Genomic DNA, 27407 nt, shown 5'->3' on the forward strand with positions numbered 1-27407 from the left:
ACCTAGAAGGGGTTCAGGGAGAAATTTCTGCTGTCCTAGAAGTGGGCTGAAGGGGTTCAGGGAGAAATTTCTGCTGTACTAGAAGTGGGCCATCCTCACGTTACCAGATCTGTTTAGAAGACCCTTCCATCAGGAACAAATTGAACACAGGAATGGGAATTTTGGAATAAAGCAAGAAAACATAAAGAGGCTTTTAAAATATAAAGCTGTGTTTCCCAAACAACTTTCTAAGACAAACACTTATATAATGTTTACTATGTGCCAGGCAGAGTTCAAATCAATAATTAATATTAACTTATTTAACCCTCGTATCTGTATGAGGTAGGTGTTATTATCCCAGTTTACAGTTGGGGAAACTGAGCTACAAAGAGGTTATGCAACTTGCTGAAAGTCACACAGTCACAAGGGTGACTCTAAGCCCTGGCAGTTCATGGGGAAAATTACTGTACAAAAATTAGTGGAGAAGAGAGCCCACCTGAAATGCCATCTTTTGAGAAAGGGTCCGGGCACTATCACAGAGCATTTAAACTTCAGTGAATCAACAGCACTGTAGTTCAGTCCGCGATGAGACATCTAAGCCCTGCTTCCCAGGTGACCTCAGCTCTTATGAGTGGCCTCCCTGGGGTCCCCCTTGAGACAGTTCTGGCGAGGCCACTCTTTTCTTAATTTCTTTTGACAAACATCTGCTGAGCATCAACCCATGCACCAGGTACAGTGCTGGGTGCTGGGTACACCCAGATAATTATAACAAGTTGCAGGCCCAAGAAGCTCACGGTCTAGCGGCAAAGTAGAGGAATGAACCAATGGTTACATATACACTAAAGAAAGGGCTCTGCGAGGGTTTCCCTGCCCTTCTTCATAGAAGTGAGCCCCACTTTCTCTCAGCTCGGACCGGAAGCAGCACATTCATTTACAAGAGAGACAATGTCCACGGACAAAGCTAAGCAGGGTGCCTTTGGTTCTCTGTCTTCCTCCTTCACCCCATCTCCCTCATTTCTCTCTCAGTTTTCTGCACTTCTTGCCCTCCTTCCCTCCTTTTTCCATGCCCTCTTGCTTTTCTCTTAGTCACCCACAGACCTTTCCAGGGCCCTTCCCAAGCACTTATTCTCAACCTACGTGTCTTGCTAGTATATTTAGACATCCAAAGGTACGTCAAAGAATGAAAAGGGTTGGGAAGCATTGACCTCAGATCTTGTCAAACTCCTAACAGGTTATTTTGCCTCATGACACTGGCATTTCTTTTCTCTTTGTGACCTTGACAGTGAACTGAACATTCTAAGATGTTCCCTTATTCAAATGCAGTTGGGCTGGGGATGCTAACATCAGAAACAATTCACCGAGGAAGAGATCAGAGTGGGTACCAGATGTGAGGAAGAGCAAAGCTTGAGGACAAGTAACCTCTCTCCTGCTTTCAGTCCCAAGGCTGCCATCTCTGCATTAAGACCTCCCTTAACAAAGCCCAGAGGCTGTCACTGGGAGATGTGCAGCAGCCAGAGGGAACAGAGACAACTGCTTTGTTTGGGGCTCTGGGAAAGGGGACTCAGGAAGATGATGGTGAGAAAGATGAACAGACTGTCCTCCTGCTAGTACTGCTGGCTACTTAGTTACAAGCCTGTGAGGAAAGCATCTTTAAGAGAACACCTTTAACACAGTAACTTTGTTTCTCTTCCAGTAACTCTGTCACTCTACCTCACCTCCCTCTAAGAGACCTAAAGTACTGTCTTTTTCAGAATTCAGTTACTTCTGGGTTCTTCAGTGATGTTGTTTCTTGCTCTTACCTCATCGAAAGGCAGTGAAGCCAGATGGCTCTGCCTCCCTTTTTGCTGCATTACAGGTTCTCTGCCTTCCTTTGTTTGTTTTCCTCTGTTTCATCCACTTATCTGCCCAGAAATCCATCCATCAAACATTTACTGGGCTCATACTCTGTGCAAAGCTCTCTGATGGCTACTCTTGAGGATACAAAGATGCAGAAGACACACTCAGTGCTTTCAGGAACTTGCAATCTGTGAAGGAGACACATCTAAATATAATAAAATAAATATAGACACAGAAGAGATTTTTGTGGAATGTGCATTGACTTTTCTCTTTACCGTTTTCAAAGTGAAATGGTTCGTTAAAAACATGCCTCCTACATCTGATGCTCTTTTCTCCTGAGCTCCGGGGAGGCCAAGTTGATCCTTTAAGAAAAGAGAGTTTGACCCGGGCCAGAGACAGGGGCAGACTTTGGGATCAGGATGGACACCTCCAACCCTAAGATTTCAATCAGCAAAGCAACATATACTTGGGTAAGAAGCAGGCTGGGCTTCATGCCAGACCTTACGACCAACAGAGACAGGCATAGCCCCGATGACAATAGCAGAGGCAATGTTTACTTCTCTAGGATTTCTTTGCACCAAGTTTCTGCCCTTTCTTCAAGAGCATAACAATCAAGAGCAGGCCAGAAGTCATGGCATACTCATCCTTCCAAGAATTTCATCACTGGATTAGCTGGTCTTGAGTAAAAGATCTAGGGAAGAAGCTGGTGAGCAGTGGGTGCGGAGGTAGTACACAGTAAGCAATAGATTTGGAGACAGTTTTCTGCGGCAGGAAGTTGTGGTGCTTGGCATACAGTTTTCAAACCAAATGATAAATAAGGAAAATATAGGGTAGATTCTCCATCTTTTCAACAAAGTCTAGCAAGTGTTACAAAGTCATTCTAGGAAAAATGGATGCTAGAAGCTTCTATACAACTAAGTGTGAAGCATGGTCCCCAAAACATCTTTCTTCATTTAACTAGGGGATGTCATTTTTACCTGGGAACGCTCTGAGCCTTGAGGGATGAGTCATTCACAAGATGCACAAAGAGGGGAAAGAAAGTCTAGATAGAAGAGAGATGGAGATGTGGAAGGGCTGGGATGAGGGAACTGAGGGTGTAGGAGCAGAGAGAGTGAGAGAAGCACTGCCAGGTTTAGAGCCTGCATATTCCACACTACTGAACAGTAGGCTGCTAGCGGTGACATACTGGGAGGAAAGGAGCTGAAGGAGGTGGAGCCCAACCACAGGATCCCCAGTGGGTGGGAAGAATTGAGGGTCTCCAGAGTTTCCTCTACCCACTGGGGCAGGTGTTTCTGGGATAGGAAGCTGCACGGGGAGACCACAGAAGAATCGGTTACAAATGGAAGTGTGGTAGAAGATACACCTGGAACCCAGGGTAAACCAGCAGCAACTCTAATGGCTGCTGCATTTCCAAGCCTTTGGGTGGTACAGTCTTGTCTGTGCCCCTCCTCCCCAGCCCCAAACTACAATTTCTGAAGAGACTTGCCTTGAGAGCCATTTCTTTTATTAAGGTCTCACTTGGACAGCATACAAACAGCACAAGCAGAAACTACAAGCCCACACGCAGAATAAATTATGATATTTGTATTTAAAAGTAGACAATAGAAGAAGCTGTGTTACCAGGAGGGCCTCCTGGTCCAGTGTCTGGAGATTCACAAGGTCCACCAAAAGTCTGTGATACATCTTCTGTGAGACATTTAAAGCCACGTGCTCCCCTCCAGACATACCTAATGAGGCCCAAACTCCTGCACACCAGCATAAGTACACACACAGATGCACGCACAAGTGAACAGGCAGGGGACAGCCTGTAAACAACAACTAGCTCAGCAACAAGTGAAGGGGACCCAGCTGTGTTCTCCGTGTGGCTCTGGCAGCAGATGAGATCCTGGCACTTATCTTTCACCAACTCCCCAGCTGCCGTGGGAGGTGTGAGTGGGCCCCTGAGGCAGTGGAGGGCTGCTTCCCGAGGTGAGGGGCCCAGTTTTGTCATCCTGGACTGCAGGGTGAGTGCACTGCAGCTTCCTACACTACCCCTGCTTTGCTGTCTGGCCTGCCATGCTCTGCCCGCCACTCCCAGAAGAACAAGTGAAGAGATGTGCCCCAGGGAAGTCTACCCACTTGGAGTCCTGTGAGCTGTGGCCAAGTCTCACATGGGCCGCTACATGGGCCCCTCTCCAGCAATGTGACGCTGGGGAAGCTACCTCAGTTCTCTAAGCCTCATCATCTCCATCTGTAAAAGTGGGAACGAGAGTCTCTACTTCATGGGGTTAACATAGGAATTACCGATATTTGATATTTCCAAGTACCACGCTAGACTCAAGGTAAACGTTCAAAACCTGTTTTCTTTCCTACCTTCTCCCCCATTTCTTCCTTTCTATTTTCCCATTTTCTGTTTTTAGGTTTATGTAGCCATCAGTGGTCATGTAGCCCTACTTGGCATCCTCCTGACCAATAGGGCCTCCCCAACCTCAACAGAGATTGCCAGTGCGTGCTTCCTGCTATTGCAAAACTGCACCACTGGCAAAGTCAATGCAGGGGGCCTCCGGTGCCATCTGAGCCCAGGAGAGAGATCTGGGTCACCTGTGGCCCCATGGACACCTGACTGTCTCAGGGATGATGCTGAGGTGCCACAATGGTATAAGGACATGAACACCAAATAGAGGTGTACAGTTGGCTCTGAGCTGAGTCTGGCTGGAAGCTGGGACCTAGGGGTGGTGCCGTTCACAAAGCTGAGCAGAAACAAAACAAGCCCCTGCCGAGAGCGGGCCACCCAAAGACACAGGAGACGCCTTCCTAGCAGGTCTGCCGCCAAAAAGCCAGTCTGGTGGATCACAGTTCACAACTCTGGTTCTGCAGAAATTTTCCTTCCATTTCTCCATCTGTCTGTCCACCCAGCCATCCATCTGGTATATATGAAGAGTTCTGTACATTATAGGCTGACCAGGACAGAAGACCCTCTGTGCTCATTTAGCACCTTTTATCCAAGGGTATCCTTTATGGGCACTCGGCTGCAGTCTTTTACAGGAATGCGGTGAGGTAGGAACAAGACAGGCAATACCCCTCTTTGTATAGATTGAGAAGTGCTCCAGGTACCACAGTGCTCAAGTAAGCATAGCTGAAACATGGTAAGGGGCTGGTCCAATGCAAGGCACTGGTCTATTCCCCGAAGGCCACAACAGGCCATGGTATGGCTTGTCCCGGACAGAGCTCTATGTCCAGACTTGCTCTGCTGTTCACACCAGTGTGGGTTTCAAGTCATCTTTGAAGTTCACGACAGGCTTCGAGCGGGCCCACAGCTTTTCCCAGGAAGCCAGCCTCCCAGCAGGCTCAGGGTCGCTGTCTGACGAGCCACTGTCACTGGAATCAGAGGAGCTCTGGAAGCAGATTTCACAGTAGGGCCTGTGGCAGCGGCAGAAGAACTCATCCGAGCTGCTGGATTCTGTGTCGAGGTAGCTGTGTGGAGGAGACAGGGAAGGGCAGCCTGGGGGCACTGGGGACCGCTGCAGCCGCTGCTCAGGCAGGTCCGGCGAGGCTCTGGCTCGGCGTGGGGCAGCGGGGCACAGCGCCTGGCCAGGACCAGAAGGCTGGTGAGAAAGGGCTGCGCGGCTCCCTTCGGCTCCCTGGGGCTCTGTCTGGCACTGTTTGCTGCCCTCCGGGGAGTCTGCCTTGCCTTGAGGAGCTGGGAGCAGTAAAGGCTTCCCGGAAGCGGGTCTTGCTACTCTGGAATCTGCAGTTTGGGGGTCCAGGCAGGCGCTGTCCCTGTCCTGCACATTTCGCCCAGTGCGTGCCCCAGAATCAGCCCTGTTTACCCGACGCCCCACAGAGGAGGGCACAGAACCTGGCAAGTGCGAGCGAGCCCGCTGTGCCGCGCCCCTTCTCCTCACCATGTACGGGCTGAAGCCCAGCTCCTTGGAGAGGGGCATCTTCTGGGGGCTGCAGCAGGCACTGCTCTTCCAGGGCTGCTGGGGACAGGACGGGGGACAGGGGACGGGAGCCTCAGGGCCCAGGCCCAGATCTTGGAGGACTTCCTGAAGCTTCTCCCTGATCACTGAATTCACCCTTGACGGTCGTGCTTGGGGCCCCTCTGAGTTCTCCAGCTGCCCCTGTCTCTGAAGAACAGAGCCTTCTCCACCTGGCGTGAGACCCTGCTTGAGGGCCATGGGTACCTGGTCTCTTCTCTCCACACCCTGGCTTTGCTCAGCCCGCGCCTTCTGGCTGCAGCCCAAATTTAAATGGTCAGAAAAGTCTTGGGAGGCAGCAATTTTCTCCTTCTGCCCCGGTGAGGGGCTGGTGTCCTCCACAGGCCCCTTGACGCCTTGTACACCTGAGGCGGGTGCTGAGGTACTCTGGGAGTCCTGGGTGGCCGGGCTGGTATCACTCAGAGAGTCAGGGAGACATTTCAAAGACCCTTGAGCTGCTAGGCTATGGGGAGGGGCTGCAGCCAGGATGTCCTTGCTGTGGGAAGAGGCAGGCGGGACAGCCCCTTCGGGGGGGTCATAGGTGCACTCAGCTGACATCAGCCTCACCAGCTTCTCTTTGGCGTTGTTTACTTGTTCTTGCAAGCTTTCAATCACAGCATTTTTCTGTAAAACAAAAGCAAAACCATCAACAAAAGATGCTGCTGAGGGCTTTCACACTGTCTCCCATGCTGGAGAAAGGGTGGCATCAGAAGACATTGGTTTAAATCCCAGTTTCTCCACGTATTAGTTGGTGATCTTAGGCTCTGAGGAGGTCCCTCCGTGAGGTGAAATGAGATGACGCATACAAAGCATCTGGCACAAGAGCTGCCACGTGTGCTCAGTAACGGTTTACTATGATTTACTGCTGTATGATCTCAGCCTCCCCATACATCCCCAGACTGTGGCACTGTCTGCGAGAAGGGCGGTCAGGGGAGGCACAGTCTAGCTGCCCGCTGGCTGCTGCAGCACCCGCTCAACTTTGCTCAGAACACAGGGGGTCAGGTCACTCTGCAGGACACCAGTCAGAACAGTGTTTGGGATGGCCCAACTCTGGGTATATCGTACTTCTGCAAGATACAGATGACCTTGAGGCATCTCTGAAGGGAATGAAGGAATAGGGAAACAAGCATTTTGCCAGTTGCTAAACAGCCTAGAAAATGGGAAGAACAAGAAGGATGGAGATTCCTGGGCCAAAGTGAAAAGACTGGAGCCAGGGGTGGGGGTGGGGCAGTTTAGGGGGGAATGAGAATCTCAGGTTGGTGTTATCACCTCCCCTGGCTGGAACTTGCGGGTAGGAGGCCAAAGCTACCAATGTGGCACTATCAGCTGTCGGTATCTCCCAAAGGAGTGCAGGCATCAGAATTACTGGAGAAGCTCAAAAAAAAAAAAAAAAAGGATTATTGGGCCTAAGTCCCTGATAGCTTGATTCAGTAGAACTAGAAGGGAGCCCAGAAGATAAATGAAGTTGGGCAGTTCTGCTGGTGAGCTGCCTACCTGCTGCATGGCTGTCAGTTGATAAACAGGCAGTGCCCGGGAGGCTGGCAGGTGACAGCTGCAGAGATGTGCCTGTTCTAACTGCAGGACCATGGGGCATGAAGTAGGAGGAAGAGTAACAGCAGTGGGTGTGCCCTGAGCATCCTTTGGTGCTACAGCAGCTGATCGTCTGGTTTAGACCTGATGTCCACCTTCTGGAATTTCTCATGTTCAAAAGCAGTGGAGCAGGAGAGAGATCATCGTGGGGAGCTGATGGTTCTTGGGGCAGATGACACGGGGTCGAGAGTTTGGAGAAGATAATGAGAAGTGCTTGTCCAAATACCAAAATGCTGCCTCTCTGCTGTCAGCCTCTTTAGAAGCTGAGGATGAGCATCTGGATGTCCATTTATTATGCCCTAGAAGTAAAAGGATGCTTCCCTTCTTTCGGATTCCTGACACAACTTGCCTATGCATTGAATTTGTGGTTTCTTCTCAAGTAGATATGGAAGGGTTGCCCAGAAGTGACCCTTTGAGGGAACAGTAAATTAGGTAAACTAGTCCAGCAAGAGTCTTCTGGCAGCAACTCCAAGGCAAACCTACTGCTCCCTACTTATAAGCAGGAAGGTGATTTTTCTGATTATTGGTACTCCCAGTTTCATCCTGGTTTAGACGTCTCTTATCCTCAGGAGGGAGTTCCGAACCAGTGAGCAACTGGTGAATAAGCGGAAGGACTCGCAGCTGAGCACCTGCCTGCTCATTCTCCCTTTTCCTCAGCCACAGAGCGGTAAGGGCTGGGCGTTGTCGCGGAAGTGTAGGTGACTCAAGGACTCGCCAGGAGCAGAGCGGGTGAGTAACAGGAAGACATTCACTCAGGCTCTTCGTGATATCTGGGTGGTGCCAGGTATCTCTCTGAGCATCTCACGGGGGTGACTGCGCTGGCTGCACTGGAGGGACCCCAACTCTCTTCCTCCTCACCAGCCCTTCCTCGTGAAGCCCACCTGGCACATTCTCACGCTGGCTTCAGGAGGCCCTACCGTCTCACAGAGCTGGGAGGGAGCCATCAGCTGATGACAGCTACCCCAGCAAGTGAACTCTGAGTGCTGCCTTTTGTTTTTTTTTTTAACATCTTTATTGGAGTATAATTGCTTTACAATGGTGTGTTAGCTTCTGCTTTATAACAAAGTGAATCAGTTACACATATACATATGTTCCCATATCTCTTCCCTCTTGCGTCTCCCTCCCTCCCACCCTCCCTATCCCACCCCTCCAGGCGGTCACAAAGCACTGAGCTGATCTCCCTGTACAGACACTATGGAGAACAGTATGGAGGTTCCTTAAAAAACTACAGGTAGAACTACCACATGAGTGCTGCCTTTTTGTGCCTTACCCACAAATTCCTTAGAGTATAGGAAAACAGTATAAACCTTGAGTTGGGAATAATACTCTTCTCTAGCAAACCAAACATCTGAAGCTGGCTGGTGACAGATTTAGAAACACCAGCCTAATCAGTAAATCTCCCTTCTTACAGAAAAGGAAGTGGGACTCTGTTTTCACCATGGCTGCATACTAATCAGAAGCGTGGCTTGCCACGGTGAGACCAAAATCTGACTGACCATGGCAGCTGCATTGAAACGAGCTTATTAATGATCACTTTTGGCACACCCAGGGAAGCAACACATCCACAGGCATGTTTCATAAGGTGCAGGCCACAGGGAGAAATGGAATCTCCCCCTCTTTCTGTGTTTCAAGGAAGAAAAGTAAAGGTGAGTTTCCTCTGCTGCAGAGCGTAGAAGGGAGGTTCTTCAAGCTCTGGGAAGGTTCTACCTGCTGGCCTCCACACCGCCTGGGATGTCAGGGATGGATGCTGCCCCAAACAGCCTTCGGGGACCATTGCCATGGGGAAAGGGAGGCAAGAATGAGAAGATGGACTGCCCAGATGGTGCGAAAGTAGAAGGAGGACACTGGGGCAGCAGAGGGGCTGCAGAGGAGGGAAATGCAGCCGAGAAGCTGGGGTTACGGAGGCAGGAGAGATTCTTGTGTTCATCCACTGGGCAGTGCTGGAGCTGGGGATTCAGATACCGGAAACTCTCTAGGCCTGCCGCAGGGCTCTGGGATGGGCTGCTGGTTCTCAGGCCTGCTCTGGGAAAGGTGTTCAGGTGTGGGGTGTCGGGGACAGGAGTCCAGCATTTTACTACCTAAGCATCTGCTCCCTATTAGGGCCCTGCCTCTGCAGACTCAAGGCATCTTTTTGGTAGAGCGGATTCAGTCACTGCATGGGAAACAGGGTAGCATGGCAGGAGTACAAAAAGAACGTCACAAATTACCATAAGGCTAAAGAGTCAGGCCACTTGGCTGTTCCAACATTAGCTGATTGTGAATGAAAACCATCCTGGGTGTTCTCGCCAAGTTTCTGGCCTTCTGTTTAGCTGAAAAAAAATGTTTCTTTGAAGACTTCAGAGAGTATCAATGGCAATGCTACTCCCTTGCCAGGTGGGAAGAAATTTGGCTCTGAAAAAAGGTCCTGAATGCTTGATAAATAGTAAAGAAATAGTAAAGAATAGTAAAGAAATAGTAAAGAAAGGACAAGTATTACTCTGATGGGAAAAAAAGTCCAGAACCAAGGGAATGGTGCGAGGGACTGAGGGTGCTTGGGGAGCTGAATCCCTTCATTGGTTACGTTCCTTAGGTCCCCATCACACCATCCTTTCGCATAGGGACTATTGGCACCCAGTGTCAGTCCAATATGAAAAAGCATAATTTCCCATATAACACCTACTCAGGTATGTTCTCTACTAAAACAAAAATATGGAATATAATTTAGTTAGTGTGAAAAAACTGGCTAATTCCTCTGGGCCCCATGCCTCCTCTCTGAGGCAGTGCAGCCTCAAGCTTTCCCATGTGCTTTCTTCAAGCCCACATCACTCTGCCCAGTTCTGGGAGAGGTGCCAAATCTGGCTGAAGAACAGAAGAAAGAGGACTAGGGGCTCCCTTGTCTCTGCCTTGGCGCTACTGCGATATTCAGAAGCTCTGTTCATCCTTCCTCCCCATCTTTAGACACCTCTTAATTTTCTGGGTTGGTAGGATGATTGAGATTTCTAGTTAGCACCTGGAAAAGACAGTAAGGAGCCCCATAGGATCTTGGAGACAAGGGCACTACTCTATGTAAAGAAAGAGTGTATCACACAGCAGAAGCTAGCATCCCCTACTCCTCAGGGCCTTTACAATGCTGTTCCCCACACCTGAAATGCTTTTCCCTGCACTCTTTGCCTGGCTAATTTGTAGTTAACCTTCAGCTCTCAGCTCAGAGAGTCTTTTCCAACCACTCTAAATTAGGTTCCCTTGTCCTCAGCACTCTTTCTTCCCACTCTGATTTTTCCCTTCATAAATCTTATCACCATTTATAACTATATGGCTACTTGATCCGTATCTATTTCCTCCACTACACTGTGAGCTCCATGAAGGTAGGGACTCTGTTTGTTTTGTTCATCAGCACTTAGCACAATGCCTGGCACACATCTGTCCAATGAATGAATGAAGTGGGTGAGGGTCAGCAATGGGAGGGGCACTGGCGAAACGTTGAGGTTTTGCTTGCTGCTAAGGGAGACCAGAATGGCTAGGAATTGGGGAAATGGGAGGAGGAGAAAGAATGTTAGCAATGAGGCATATGGGGCCCACCAATGCATGACTGGAGTTCTTTATAGAGAATCCAGCAGGCAGGGTCTCGCTTACTTCTGTGAGGAGTCTCTCCATGGAGTTTTTCTCTCCTCTAACGTGGCAACTCTGTTCCTCACCATACTGGGTGTGCAAGCTTTTGCTGGGAGTGCTGAAATATTTGGCCATGCGTCTGACTGTTTGGTTTTCCTCTTCAAATGCCTTCCATTGCTTCAGCTGTTGGATAAAAGAACACATGTTATTTATTTAATTACACACCCAGAAACACATTCTCTCACTCTTCCTCAAAAACACCAAGGAATGACAGTATCATAGATAAATGCACAAACCATTCTCTCCTCAAAATGTACTTTACTCTGGAAAGTTCACAGACAGCAATGACAGAAGGTTTAGAGAATGTAAAGGTTATATCATTTAAAACATGCCAAAGGAAGAAGATGACAGGTTGATGAAACAGAACCATCGGCTGGACCCATCTACCAACCCACTGCTGGACTGGTCAAAGAAAACCAGAGCTGAGGTGGACGTCTAGAGCCACATTCTCAAGCCAGAGTTTAGGCGCTATAACAGGGTTAAGCAATCTAAACACTGTATTTCAAATGAAGCTGGTTTTAGTTGTATGCAGCTGTTCTTAATTATTCTCATGTGTTGAGTGATGGTGTGCTTACTGTTATTGAAAACCCAGGTCCGGGCTTCCCTGGTGGCGCAGTGGCTGAGAGTCCGCCTGCCGATGCAGGGGACATGGGTTCGTGCCCCAGTCTGGGAAGATCCCACGTGCCGCGGAGCGGCTGGGCCCGTGAGCCATGGCCGCTGAGCCTGCGCGTCCGGAGCCTGTGCTCCGCAACGGGAGAGGCCACAACAGTGAGAGGCCCGCGTACCGCAAAAAATAAAAAAAAGAAAACCCAGTTCCTTCTAGAGGACTTTTTTTTTTACATTTATTTTTTTATACAGCAGGGTCCTATTAGTTATCTATTTTATACAAATTAGTGTATACCTGTCAATCCCAATCTCCCAGTTCATCCCACCCCCACCCCTGCCTTCCTTGCTTGTGTCCATACGTTTGTTCCCTCTAGAGGACTTCTAACCCAAGTCAGTGATCAAGGCTCAGAGAAACAGAAAACCACAAATGTCAATAAAAATTAATAAAAATGATAGAACATCAGGTCTGCGATCTGTCTTTTTTCCTTGACAAATGAGGAAAGACTCAGAAGGAGGATGATTTGTCTAGGTCCACATGGCTACTTAGCCTCAGAGTCACAGCTGTAACGAGGGCACTGTGCCACACTGCACGTCCTCAACACAGCTGATGAGAGAGACTGTCAACTGTGAGGTCCTAGGGAACGTTTTTCAGGAGATACTGGTTTTGAGAACCAGTCTATGGATGCACAGGCTGGTTTAGTTTAACAGGGATGGGACTGAACAGAGAACATTCACAAACAGGGACACGCTCCTGAGCCCGTGGGACACTGTCTCCTCCTGGCGAATGCTAGGGACATGATGCCAGGGGAGGCCACAGCGCTGAAGGCATCTTTTCCCTTAGGGATTCTCATAATTAAGAGCCCTAGTGATGGACGCTGGGCACTCTGGGACCTTAGCTCTGGAAATGATGCTGAGATACCTGTGGGGAGCCTCACAGGGATCCTGGGGTGTCTTTGTTTGCTCATCAAACATTTACTGAGCTCTGACTATGGAAAGTAACCTAAATTTGGTAAATCTCAGATAGGATTCTAAATCCTGCCATCAATTTCAATACCACATTCTGCCCAAGTCCTCTTGGGTCCTCTGTTAACTCAGCATGAGTCCTTCATGGTACCAGGAGTCTGTGTGACCTGTGCTGGGTCGGGCCAGGAACCGCCCTGTCAGATGCCCTTCTTGAAGGCCCCCTCCCCAGGGTGCTGTCCTCTCAACACCCTGCTCAGGAGCTACTGGAGCCCAGCACTACAGGGTCACTGTACAGCCATGGGTGGATGGCGTTGACCGCCAGCGCTGCTCTCCTAGCACTGGCCCTAGCAGTGTTGCACTACCTCTATGTCTCCTCAGGGCCCCCTCATTTCCCTAGCAGCATAGCTTTTCCTTTCTCTCCCCCCAGCACCTCCAGACCAAGCCCTCCCTACAGAGCTGCTGGAGGAACTGCTCAACATTGGTGTAAGGGCACTTCCAAGGCTTTTCGTCTGTCTCACCCTAAGCTGGCTGGGTGGAGCCAGGGTGGCCCCTGACTAAAGCCCCTTGCCCCTCCAACCCCCTCCCCCTTAATTCCCCATTTGTGAAGGTCCTGGTCCTTAAGACTTGACTCTTCAGGATTTCTGGAATATGGCTAGAAATGACCCTTAGGTCATAATTTCAGGACTTCCCCACAGCCCTTCCTTCAGAAGGACAGGGAGTCTTGTTTTCTCGGCATCTGGGTCTGTGCGTGTAGCAGGCAGAAAATGGCCCCCCAAAGACGCTTCCCTCCTAATCCAGGAACTTGTAAAATATGTTACCTTACATGGCAGAAGGAATTCTGCATACGTTATTGAGTTTAAAACTGTGAGATGGGGAGATTATTCTGGATCATCCAGGTGGGCCCAATGTCATCACAAGAGTCCCTATAAGAGGCAGGCAGGACGGGAGATGTGACAATGGAAAGAGAGGTCAGAAAGAGAGACTTGAAGATGCTGTGCTGCTGGCCCTGAACATGGAAGAAGGAGCCGTGGATCGAAGAAAATGCAGGAAAATGCACGGAAACAGATTCTGCCCCAAAGTCTCCGGAAGCAACGCAGACCTACTAACAACTTGATTTCAGCCAAATAAGACCCATGTTAGATCTCTGACCTCCAGAACTATAGGGCATTCAATGTATATTGTTTTAAGGCACTCTGTTTGTGGGAATTTGTTATAGCAGCAATAGGAAACCAAGCAGTGGGATTAAGTCTCGGGTCTTTAATGGGGTGCACTGGGGCCTTCAGAAGTTCACCCCATGTGCCTCTCTCACCTCCTGCCACTCTCCCCTTGTTTCAATTTGTGCTTCGAAAAGAGCAAAGGCTCATGGTGTTCCAAACACCTCCTCTTCTCTCTCATACCTCTCTGCCTCTGTCAGAGGGTTTCCCCCGTCGGAAATGCCATCCACTGCTCTTCCCCCGTCTGTGCTGTGAACATTTCTTACTCCTCATTCAAGGTGGGCCCAAGCACCTCATTTTCTGAGACGGTGTTACCGAGTTCCCAGACAGGCTGGGGTACCCCTTCCTTGACATCGTGTAACATCCTCAAACACTATAACACAAGGGTTATAAATCCTTTCACGTCAGCTCCCAAATAGACCTAGAGTGAGGCCGTGTGTTTAACTGCCTATTCCCAACAGTTAATATTTGGATGGACAGATACACGGACAAATGAAGGAAGCTTTCCTTTAAAAAGCTCATCTGTCTGGTAAGGTGCTGAGACATTTACAGAGGACTATAAGGCAGAGTAGAAAGTCATGAGTACCTTCCTGGAGGAGCAGATGAAACACTGCAGGTTTAGAGGATAAAATAATGTCCTACCTCAGGACCCACCTGCCTCTCAGAGGTGGAGGGAGGGGTGTGTGTGTGTGGGAGGATGGGTCACATCTAAGTCACAAAAGCAGAGGCTGGCTCACTACTGGTGATGACCTCAGCGTTTGGCGTAAACACTTAGGCATTTCCTGAGGGCCTGTGGAGAATGCTACTTAGTCCACTTAGCTCTTCAGTCACATCGTCCATTTCACCCAGCTTTCTGGCACTGCCTACCTGCCCTTGAGGTGTCTGTGCCTTTGCTTTCATAAATCCCTCCCATCACAGTCCAGTTTGAAGGCTCAGTAGCAAGAAAGAAGCCTGCCTCCCTGCTCCCTTCCCTCCCCTTGTGGCTCTCCTCACACACTTCTCCAAATTCGCTCAGCTGTCCTACTGTCCTGGGAATATCCAGTCTCTGGTCTCACAGGGAGAATATTTCTTCAACCAAAGGCCACAGAGTTAGAGGGGAAAATCAATTCAGGGGCACACAGAAAACCTGAAAAACCTCAGTTACTTTTACATTTTGAAAAACAATTTACCTCCTACACCTAAAATACAATTGACTATAAAATATATTTTTTTGTTTCAGATCATGGTCAGTTCAAGAGGAGGAAAAGCATGAGAGAGAAAATAGAAAATATACAGTATGAGAAAGGAAGCTCAAGACAGCTAGGAGGACTGAGATAGAGAGAAGGAAAGAGAGAAAGGCCAACACAGTCCATCTGCCCAGTTCCAGTACCCCAGCCCCAATAATTCCATTTCCACTCCCGCTTCAACAAACCAAGTGCCTGTCCTTAGTTCAAACCCGGAAGACAGATTCCAAGATGAACTTTATCTTGTATTTTTATGTCTGTGTATAAGATGGAAGTGCACCTAAATATCACTATGGTCCCAGGTCCTGAGGATTTAAACACGGAGGAAAGTGGAAATCTTGTGTCTGAGGCTTAGGATACAAGAGGGACAGAGTGTGGGGGAAGAGAGGAAACCTAAGTAGGGCCACATCAGGGAGTTTACTGATTCACTCAATTTTCAGATGGAGGTCTTGTGTTAGATCAGGAAAGCTTTCTTCTAATAGTTCCTTGGTGATTACTTCTGCTCTAAATTATCTTGTTCTCTTTCAGAGACTCCTATTAGCTTTAAATCATATCCTTAGACCTGCTCTCCATATTTTCTAGTCTCTCATTTTTTTCCTGTGTCCTTGTTTTCTGTTTCCTTAAATTAACCCACTAATTCAGTATTTTGCCATGTCCAGCTGCCTATTCAATGCTTCTATTGGTGTTTTAAATTTAACACAATCTTTTTCATCCTTATTCAATATTTCATGATCTAAGATTATGTCGTTTTCATAATGGTTTGCTTTAGTCAAAGAGGGGCAATAACCTTTGAATCCTATTGATAAGACTAATCAGATACCTTCTAAAAACATTCTGTTTTACTTCAGAGGAAGGTAGCTTCTCTAATCTTCAGAAATCTGTGGTCCTTTTATTGTGAACTGCAGAATCTCTTCATAGATCCTTTCCCCCTGAATTCATAGTCTTCCGTGGGAAAAGCTATAGTTTCCTGGTATATAATAAATACATTCTCCTGGCTTTTCCCTCATCATCCCAAGATGGCTGCCATAACTTCAAGCATCAAAAACATTCAAGATAGGAAGAAAGTAGAAGAGGCGACGCCAGCCACCCCCACAGCTTTTTTTTAGGAAAGCAAAAGCTTTCTCAGAAGCCTCCCAGAAAACCTTTGGTGTTCAAAACTGTGTTACATGGGTACACCTAGCTATAAGGGAGGCTGGCAAAGCAAGTGTTTAGCTCTTTCAGACTAGTAGAGATGAATTGAGGAACAAAGGTTTGGCAATGGGTGGATGGGTTACCAATCAATAATGTTGGCCCCAGGGCCTAAGGAGTGGGCTTCCCAAAAGTCTCCTCTCCACTCTCTTTTACCCATCTCCCAGGGAGGAACAGCCCTGGCATTTCATAGCCCTTTTCTGCTACATCCCAGACAAATAAGACTCAGCTCTCAAAGGCTTCCTTCAATCCAGTTCTTATAACATTAAGATTCAACAAAAATTCCTCTAGTTTCTGGCTCAGAGGCAATGCCCATCCTTGATATTTTTCTTTTTTTTTTTTTTTTTTGCGGTACGTGGGCCTCTCACTGCTGTGGTCTCTCCCGTTGTGGAGCACAGGCTCCAGACGCGCAGGCTCAGCAGCCGTGGCTCACGGGCCCAGCCGCTCCGCGGCATGTGGGATCTCCCCGGACCAGGGCATGAACCCGTGTCCCCTGCATCGGCAGGCGGACTCTCAACCACTGCGCCACCAGGGAAGCCCCCATCCTTGATTTTTAGTGCTGCTGCTACAGAGCTTTCCATATTTGTTCATCCTCTTGAGTATTTTAATGAGAATTTATGAAAGGGAAAAAGAGTAAAGGGCCTCTGCCTGTGTCATACCATCGTGCCCCAAAGTGCACTCTTCACTTTTATAAATACACTGCCACCCTCCATCAGGCAACACTTTAATTACCGGTTAGCTCCCTCATGGAGAAGTCATACATGGTCAACTGGTAACTGCACTGGGAATAAGGATAGGGTAGTGAGGGTGTCGTGGGATGAGGGAAGCCTCGGGAGGAAGAAAAAGAGAACTAGAAGGGACACAAAACAAGTGCTTAATGCCAAGCTCATTAACTTGGATGTATGTGGCTCAGTGGTACCCTGGGGCATAACGTGAATAATTTAACATCACTTTCCTTTCAGAGCTTATGGATTCCTTCACCTTTCTCTCTGACTCTCTTTCTTTCTGTTTGCTGTCTGGATATTTCCCCTTCTATTTTCCTCCCTTGTTTGATTTTTTCTTAATCCTCATAATAAGAAATACATTTTATTTTATTTTATTTTTTAACATCATTATTGGAGTATAATTGCTTTACATTGTTGTGTCAGTTTCTGCTGTATAACAAAGTGAATCAGGTATACGTATACATATATCCCCACATCCCCTCCTTCTTGAGTCTCCCTCCCACTCTTCCTATCCCACCCCTCCTATCCCACCCCTCTAGGTGGTCACAAAGCACGGAGCTGATCTCCCTGTGCTATGCAGCTGCTTCCCACTAGCTAGCTATTTTACATTTGGTAGTGTATGTATGTCCACGCCACTCTCTCACTTCGTCCCAGCTTACCCTTCCCCCTCCCCGTATCCTCAAGTCCATTCTCTACGTCGGCATCTTTATTCCTGTCCTGCCCCTAGGTTATTCAGAACCTTTTTTTTTTTTAGATTCCATATATGTGTGTTAGCATACGGTATTTGTTTTTCTCTTTCTGACTTACTTCACTCTGTATGACAGACTCTAGGTCCATCCACCTCACTACAAATAACTCAATTTCGTTTCTTTTTATGGCTAAGTACTATCCCATTGTATATATGTGCCACATCTTCTTTATCCATTCATCTGTCAATGGATACTTAGGTTGCTTCCATGTCCTGGCTACTGTAGATAGTGCTGCAATGAACATTGTGGTACATGACTCTTTTTGAATTATGGTTAAGAAATACATTTTAAATTTAGTTTTTACTTTTTCCTTATTGTAAAAAGAAAAGGAAGGTTCTACATTTTCCTCTTTTTATTAAAAAGAAAGAAAAGGCATTTTAAATTTCATAAAGACCCAAATGCACTTTTCTCTGAATGTGCAATTGCAAACAGGAAAGAAGGAAAGGTTCCTCACTGCCAGGCTAGTACAAGAAATGACATTATCAGGATGAAGGGGGAACTGGGGATGCATGCAGCAGACTGGAGGGTGGGTAGAAAAGCAGGTCTGTGAGGCACCCACCTGGGCAGAAGCGGGTGCCACTACTTGGCTACTCTGGTCAGCCCTCCTTACTGACCGGGAGCAGAGTGGCTCCTTCAGGACAGCAAGGAGGGAAGAACAGAGGGAGCCAGCTCACTAGGAACCCCACCTTCCTTCTGACTCTCTAATCAATGGCACCCAAAAGTCTCAGTAGGAAACAAAGTGAACAATTTATCACACCCAGCAAAGTCTCTGGAATGATGGGGTGGATTGGTCCTCCAAGTTCTCCCTAGAGCATACCTGGGGAATGAAGATGAAGCAGTTGATTGTGGTTGTGCAAACAAAGATACTTCCAGATGTGAGTCCATAGACCAGGTTGGGCCAGGAGTGCAAGTATCTGGTGACCACAAAAAGAAGCCCCGCAGCCAGCACCACGAGGTTGACCCCAACCATGATGGTTAAAGACTGATTCACAGGAGGAGAGCTGACATGGTCCGTCAAGCCAGCCAGGTAGGCCCCATAGAGCAGCAGCAGGCCCTGGACAAAGAGGAGAAGAACCGGAGGCTCAGAGAAGTGAAATATCAGGCTTGGGGTCCAAGAGCAGTAGGGTTGGGACCAATTTCCTCACCTGTAAAATAGGGATAATAATACCTACCTTAAAGGGTTGCTATGAGGAGGATTTACTAAGATAGCACTTGGGACTACCCTTAGGGTGGTCCCCTTACACCTCATGTATGCGTGATAAATTTCATTTTCCTCTCCTCTGAGAATTAGTTTATCAGAGGTCAGCAAGTCAGCCATCAGAGAGGACTCTGCCAGGATGAGGTACAGGATAGGATGATACATGCAGGTAGGAGCCCTACAGAAAGGACTGCCAGGCACTGGGAGGGCAAGGGGCGCACCATGCTGCTGTGTGCTTCTGCACTGCATGGAGCTGAGGGGCATGCAGAAGCTGAAATAGCCCTGTGGTCCCCTTGTCAAGCCATGTGCCACGGCAGGGGAAGCACTGGAGGAAGGGGCTCTTTTTTCTAATGCTCCCAAAGGCACCATCTGCTTGCCAAGCCCTGCACCTGCAAGACTGCATCTGCCCGGAAGGGATGCCTTTTTCTAATTCACACAAAGGATCTCTATAGGCTAGCAGCAGCTCTGTGCCAGTGGGTGTTTATGGGAGACGAAGAGTGAAAAAAGAAGAGAACAAAGGCAGGCCGGGACCTGGACAGGACCGTGGGACAGGCACAGGCAGCAAAGGCCTCATCTATACCCTTCACCCTCTTTGTGACATTCCCTGCCCCGCCCCCCCAGAACCCAGGGCCCTATTCTTTCCTCTTTGTCATGAATGTAAACCCGCTCTCAGATTTCTCATTTGTACTACACAGAAAATGGCTCACAGCTTCTTAAAGTGCTGCCTCTCCTAGAAGGAGCTACATTTAAACAGAAATCAAAGCTTTAATCAATAATACATAATATATAGATTCAGCGTATGTTCGCCTGATTCGGGGCAAAGCTCTGTGCTGGGGTAGGTGTAGGGCAGGAAGCAGTGTTGCCAAGTGGAAGTCATGGTTCTGGCTTTTAAGAAGCTCAGTCTGGTTGGGAGATTTAAGGCAAGCACCCAAATATCAATGTTTTATGACACAGGATATGAAGCTGCCACGGGGGATGAGGTGGGGTGGGAACTACAGGGACTCAGAGGGAGAACTAATAATAAAAGTAAGGTCAGGTATCAGCAGGGTACCTGCCAGTGGCCCTGAAATCACACGATCTGACCAACTCCATCTGCAGGGATGGCCCTTAAGACAACTGTTTGGAGGACTGGCTGTGCCTACAGTGAAGGAGTAAGTACAGCAGGGATGCTGTCTGGGTGCCCCGAATGCTCAGTGTCCCAAAGGGGTACAAATGTGGCCGCCCTGAGATCGTCAATGAGTAGAGGACATACAAGTCAGCAGGCCAGTGGGGCCTGACTTTTGGATAACTGACGCCATCAGGCGGCATTTGGCAGAGTTAGATCATTAGTAATTTAATCAAAGGCAAATAAAATTAATTCTATGACTCTGAAATGCTCAAATCTGATTCTATTAAAATGCTTTACCTCCATTAAAACTCTTTCCAAAAGTGAATCAGGTATGAATAAAGCATCTATACACGCATGACTCGTGTCTGAGTGAATCACATCTGATATTTGTGTGTCATTCGCCCTCACTGCTGAGAAGCGTGGGGTGGCGGTCCGGGGACTTAATGTGCAGATTTGGGGTCCTCCTCAGGAGCTGCCTGAACAGGGAGCCCATGGGGGCCTGGCTCAGTCACCTTCCTGATGGCTCAGCACTCTCCCCCCTTTTTCTTTCTTTGTCCTATAGAAAGATATTGCAGTGAAATAAAATGGAAATGGGATTATATAAAAGGCAATGGAGAAAATAAATCAAGTTGACTTGCAGAGGGAGTTGCTATGGGGGAAGTGCTGAGTTTCTGTGCCGGGAAGGACGTGCTCTTCTACAGGGGCTCGAAGAATGGGAAAGGCACTGTGCTTTCAAAACTGTCTGGGGGCAGGGGTGGGCAGTGGAAGATTAATAATAAAAGTATCTAACATGTATTTAGCTCTTACTATGGGCCAGGAGTGAACGAAAACTCAACATGCATTAATCCTTTCAAAACTCAGACCCCTTCTGAGAGGATGTTATCATCATCCCCATTTCACGTATGAAGAAATCGAAGCTCAGGGAGGTCAAATGAGGTTCAGGGTCAGCTAGGAAGGGGCTGAGTCATTATTCAAACCCTGTTCTGTCATATTTTGAAACTCATTTTCTTAACCACTAGTAAGAAACTAGAGATCAAAAGCTATTCACTTCCTACCATTTTCTCTTAAAAACATTTCTATCAAAGTAATACATGCACATGGTTAAAAAGCAACATTTCCCTGTCCCAGCCCTGCCCATCCTCAGGCCTATTTCTCAGAAGCAACCACTTGAACACTTTCCTAGTGGTGAAGTGAGTCAAGTTTACCTACCTATGTCTACAAGACCTCCTTTTCCTTTTCCTTTTCCTCTGCCAGCAATCAATCAACCAGGCCCCTCTCTCCTAATACTCAACAGGCAGCCTCCTGCCAGGCAGGGCTCGCCTGTTCATTGAAACAGACCTGCCCTATGCCACTCCCCCCCTCCCCCGCCCCAAGCCAGATTCTCTGTCCCTCCAAGCTGAAAACCAGCTAACAGGATAGCTGGTTCTCCTTTAGTGCCCTGTATGGTATTCGGTACCCTCTAGAACCAATATCCTCCTTTTGCCATCTAACAGAGATAAATGAGTCGAATGATGGGAGATTCAGGGCAGTATAGGAGACACTTCGAGGCAGCTGGAACCACTCAAAGGACACCATGGATGTTCCCATTTGTCTTAGGGCCAACCATGCTTCCAATCAGAGCAAGAAAGTTAGGCAAGTGGAGGGCAGCAGGTTACCTTGACACAAATCTTGAAGAAAGACCCAAGAGGAGTAATAAGGGCACTTAAGAGAATAGGTTAAGCTGGCTAGAATGTCTCCTTATAATTCCCCTTGCAGGTAGTTGGGGAGAAAACTGGTATTGACAAATCAATGAAAAAACCAGACCAAGAAATGGGAGAAACAGTGGGTGAATTCCACATGATTTGGGGGAGGACTCAATGAGGGAGTCCAAAGATTTGGAAACGTGACCCTCAAAACAAATAGAGTACAGAAATAATAAGGGTCATGGCTTTGAGATGTATGCATCAACAGAGGTCTCTTCTGATTTCAATACTCTTTGCAGAAATCACCTCATTAATTCCTATAATTCCTCTTTATATCCATTTTGTTGGTAACAGAGAGATAGCCCCAGGAGATGAAGTTACCAACCTTGCATCCCAAAACGAGAGCAATCCAGACATCAGGGTACCGGGAGGCACAGAAGTGTGTGCTAGTCAGAGAGCAGGACACGTCTCTACCTGTCACCTAGAAGGGACACAGAGTCAGGACTGAGGGCACCCACAGTTACCAGGAACACACATACACAGCAGAGCTTTGTAAACATTCTAGTTTGTGAAATCCTCTATAGTATATAATTTCTCCCTTAATATGTAAAAACTATACCATTTAGGTGACTCCATTAGAATCTAAATGAGAGTAACCATGAGTTGGAGGAAAAGATGACAAAGTTGGGCTGACATGTGGATTCTTGGTGCCAGCAGGGCTTACCCCTGTTATGTGCTTTGCTACCACAGTGATTCAGATTAGTGCATCAGCAAAATTACAAATTATTTCACATCCTCTTTCTGCTATTTGTTAACAGCTGAAACCTTCAATATTGAATCTGCACTGTCAAGATTCCCCTGTATTCCTCAGCTCCTTTGTTAGGCTGGAGATATAATGCTTCCTATTAATTGAACACTATATACTGGGCACAGTTGAGTCCTTTACCTGCATTGTTTCCCTTAATCTTCACCACAGCCCTATGAAATAGGTAGTATTATTATCTCCATTTTACCTATGAGGAAATAGAGACTTAGACAGGTTAAAAAACTTTCCCAAGGCTGGTAAGTGGTAGAGCTGGGATTTGAATTGGGGTTGACTGACTCCAAAGAACACCTCAAAATACTACCTTTACCTTTCAACAGTTAGGGTAAAGAAGCTCTCTGTAGCTGAAAACTCTCATTACTGATAAGGTGGAAGCAGAGATAACTGCCAGGCAGATCTCTGTTTGCTGCCATCTCAGCGGTTGCTGCTGGAAAACACTTGGGGCGGGAGGAGCAGTGGGAGCGGAGCAGACCCTGCAGACAAGGGGCAGGTGTTCATGGTGGCCACAGCTCCTGACTCGCTAGCCTCTTTGGGTCATTTATCTTCTCGTTGGGAGGATGTCCACACAGTGAATGCTACTGGGAGAATGACCCCCGTGTACCCACAGAAGCCAGTCCCTCCAGTTCAGGAACTAGATTCTCCAGGGATTGGGCCCCTCACCGTCATACTGACACTGAGAATCTGGAGGCACTGGATGGGATCAGTCAGCACCCACGTCATGAGCAGGATCACATCTGCTACCACCAGGGCTGCCACCAACCCCAGGAGCTGCAGGTCTTTGATTATCTGCAAAAGAGTCAAGGTCATAACTTTCCTTTGCTCACTGGCTATACAACACAGGGGCTAGAGTGTCCTATGTGCTCTGAGATAAAGGCTCCAGGGTTAACCTTCCAAAGGGGCTTCAAATCCAGCCATCAAAGATGAAACAGACACTAAACACATGCAGTGATTTCTATGTGCATATCATCATTAGCACCATTACACATTTTCATTTGTTTGTCCCTTCCATATCCTGCCTTTTCCCACAAAGGATTCAAGGGATATTATAAAATAAATACACTATTATTTCTATATGTTTATATAGCACATAGATAGATGTGGAAATTTTTACATAAAACTATTAACAACCATTAACCTGGAGGGTCAGACTGAGAGATGATGGTGGTGGAGGAGAGATTACTAGCATTTTCTTTAAACATATGTGAAGCATTTGACTTAATACAAAAAGAATGTGTTATTTTTGTGGTTACAAAAATAAGATTTAAAAAAATGTATGCAGCAACAGGATGAAAAATATTAAGGAAAGAGACAATAAGAAGAATTATGATGAATGCTCAGGTGAGGAGAGCACATACCATTCAAGAATTGGGGCAGAAACATGGGTCTGCATTTTTGACAACCAATGAAAAGAAGGAAGCACAACTAATTACATGATTCATGGTGTTTGTAAGATAAAAACAAATCAGTTGCTGAACCAAAATGCTCCAAACCAGTGATAAGGAGAAAATCTTCAAATCAACTAGCAAAAAATGACACAGTATGTATAGCGGAACGAAGATAAGGAAGACATCAGATTTCTCATGAGATACAAGGACAAGTGAGAAAACAGTAGAGGGAAATCTTCAACTAAAGAAAATAAAATATCAACCTAGAATCTTATATCCAGAAAAAATATCTTTCAAAAATAAAGGTGAAATAAGGACTTTTTCAGATAAACAGAAGCCAAAAGAATTCAGCATTAGCACACTTGCATGAGAATGTTAGATATCCTTGAAGTAAAAGGAAAATAATACCAGATGAATATAGGGATCTATACGAGGAAATTAAGGGCTCTGGAAATGTTAACTTCATAGAAAAATATATGATTGATATTTACTATTTAAATATCTTTAAAACATAACTGATTGTTTAAACAAAAATTAATAACAATTGTGTGGGGCTTGTAACATATGTAAAAGTAAAAACAACACAAAGATTGGAGAGTGGGGAACTGGAAGCACACTATTGTAAATGAAATACTTATGCCATAAGTAAATGCCAATTATATAATTATACACAAACTCTTCCAGAAATTGAATTGGAGGGAATACTTCCCAATTCATTCTACAAGGCTGCCATTACCCTGTTAGAAAACCAGAAAAAGATTTTATAAGAAAAGAAAGCTGCAGAGCAACATACCTTAAGAACATGAACACAAACATTATAAACAAAATTTTATGAAAATGAATCCAACAATATAAGAGGGTAATACATAATGACCAAGTGGAGTTTGTTTCAGGAATGCAAGGTTGGTTTGAGATCCTAAAATCATTTAATGTAATTCACCATATGAGCAAGCTAAAAATGAAAAATCATACGATTAACAGATACAGAAAATACATTCGACAAAACTCAACATTAATTCTTTATAGACTCTCAGTAAAATAGGAATAGAAGGGAACTTCCACCGTTAGATAAAGGGCATCTATGATAAAACTACAGCTAACATCATTCTTAGTTTTGACTAAGATAGGATGTTTTCCCCATATGATCAAGAACAACTCAAGGATGTCTGCTCTCAGCACTTCTATTGAACACTGTACTGGTGTTTCTAGCCAGTGACATCATACAAGATTGAAAAGAAAATTTCTTTTACAGAAGATATGAATCTATATAGAAAATCTGACGGAATATGCACAAAAGCTACTAGAACTAATAAGTAGTTTTGCAAGATTGCAGCATGTAAGATCAGCTTACAAAAATCAATTGTATTTCTATATATTAGCAACAAAAAATTGGAAAGTGAAATAAAAAACAGTAACATGTATAATAGCATAAAAAATAAAATACTTAGGAATAAATTTGATAAAAGATATGAAAGACCTCCACTGAAAACTACAAAAAAATTGCTGAGAGAAATTAGAAAAGACCTAAATATATGAAGAATTATACTGTGGTCATGGGTTAAAAGACACAACATTGTTAAGAAATCAGGTCTCCACAATTTGATCTACAGATTCAATACAACCTCAATCAAAATCTCAGCAAAAAATTCGCAGAAATTGGCAAACTGATTAAAAAATTCATATGGAAATTCAAAGGACCTAGATTAGCCAAAACAACACTGAAAGAGAAGAACTAATACTCCTTGACTCAGGATTTAACATAGGACTTCCCTGGTGGCACAGTGGTCAAGAATCCGCCTGCCAATGCAGGGGACACAGGTTTGAGCCCTGGTCTAGGAAGATCCCACATGCCACAGAGCAACTAAGCCCGTGTGCCACAACTACTGAGCCCGCGTGCCACAACTACTGAAGCCCATGCACCTAGAGCCTGTGCTCCGCAACAAGAGAAGCCACCGCAATGAGAAGCCTATGCACCACAATGAAGAGTAGCCCCCGCTTGCCACAACTACAGAAAGCCCGTGCGCAGCAATGAAGACCCAACACAGCCAAAAATAAATAAAAAAAAAAAAAGATTTAACATAAAGCTACAGTAATATGGTATTGGTGTCAAAATAAACAATGACATCAATGAAACAGATTCAACAAAGGTGCAAAGGTAATTCAGTGAAGAAGGGACACTCTTTCCAACAAATGGTGTCAGAACAATTGGATATCCATATATAAAAAATGAACTTCAATCCACAGATCACATCATATTTCAAAATTAACTCAAAATAAATCATAGACCTAAATGTAAAAACAAAAACTCTTAAAACGTCTAGAAGTAAACATAGGAGAAAAACTTTTGGGGCCTTGGGTTAGGCAAAAGTTTCTTAGATCTGATACCAAAAACATGATCCATTAAAGAACAAAGTAGTAAACTGGACTTCATCAGAATTAGAAACATCTTCTTTGTGAAAGACATTCTTAAGTGAATAAAAAGTCACAAACTGGAAGAAAATCTTTATTTGATAAAGGACTGTATCTGGAATATAAAAAGAACCCTCAAAACGCAATAATAAGAAAACAAACAATTAAATTAAAAAATAGGTGAGAGATTTGAGCAGATACTTCACCAAAGAAGGTATATGGATGGCAAATAAGCATATAAAAAGATGCTCAACACTGAATCAGGGAAATGCAAATTAAAACACAATGAGAATCTACCATACATACCTATTAGAATGATCAACGTGAAAATGAGCAACCAAGTCTAATGTTGGGAAGGATGTGGAGGAAAGGGACTCATACACTTTTGGTGGGAATGTAAAATGGTACAACCACTTTGGAAAACAGTCATGCAATTTCTTTAAAAGGTAAACATATACCTACCATATGATCCAATCATTCTACGCTTAGGTTTTTGTTTTTTTTTTTTTTTGCCGTACGCAGGCCTCTTACTGCTGGGCTCTCTCGCGTTGTGGAGCACAGGCTCCGGACGCGCAGGCTCAGCGGCCATGGCTCACGGGCCCAGCCGCTCCGCGGCATGTGGGATCTTCCCGGACCGGGGCACGGACCCGTGTCCCCTGCATCGGCAGGCGGACTCTCAACCACTGTGCCACCAGGGAAGCCCCTAGGCTTAGGTTTTTAACCAAGAGAAATGAAAGCATATGTCTACACAAAGACTTGTACACAAACATTCATAGCAGTTTTATTTTTAATAGCCCCAAACTGGAAACAAACCCAAACATCCATCAATAGGTGAATGTATAAACCAACTGTAGTTACATCTACACATTGGAAAATTACTTAGCAATAAAAAGAAAAGAACCACTGATGCAAGTAACAACATACATGAATCTCAAAATAATTACGCCAAGTAAAAGAAAGATAAAAAAAATACATACTATATAATTCCATTTATATAAAATTCTGGAAAATGCAAACTAATCTATAGTAACAGAAAGCAGGTCAATGGTTGCCTGGGGACAGGGACAGGGGATGTAAGAATTGGACAGGAGAGGGAGATGACAAGGGTGCATGAGGAAACTT

The 27407-nt window shown here is 46.0% G+C and overlaps 1 protein-coding gene across 2 annotated transcripts in view; it reads right to left on the reverse strand.

Annotated features, from left to right (window-relative positions):
- Nucleotides 1–5048: 5048 nt before the first annotated feature.
- GPR156 (G protein-coupled receptor 156) overlaps nucleotides 5049–27407 on the reverse strand; it is a gene marked incomplete at both ends in the record, with an annotated part of 58364 nt that continues 36005 nt past the window's right edge. Inside the window, 5 exons of one of the 2 annotated variants that reach the window (XM_082839846.1) lie at nucleotides 5049–6398; nucleotides 10977–11135; nucleotides 18498–18734; nucleotides 22054–22149; nucleotides 23164–23277. In XM_082839846.1, the coding sequence (XP_082695972.1) occupies nucleotides 5049–6398; nucleotides 10977–11135; nucleotides 18498–18734; nucleotides 22054–22149; nucleotides 23164–23277 (1956 nt within the window). Of the gene's footprint in view, nucleotides 6399–10976; nucleotides 11136–18497; nucleotides 18735–22053; nucleotides 22150–23151; nucleotides 23278–27407 lie in introns of both variants that reach the window. The other variant, XM_082839845.1, reaches the window with a different exon arrangement.

Source organism: Leucopleurus acutus (genome assembly GCF_964270905.1).
Source record: "Leucopleurus acutus genome assembly, chromosome: 5".
NCBI lineage: Eukaryota > Metazoa > Chordata > Mammalia > Artiodactyla > Delphinidae > Leucopleurus > Leucopleurus acutus.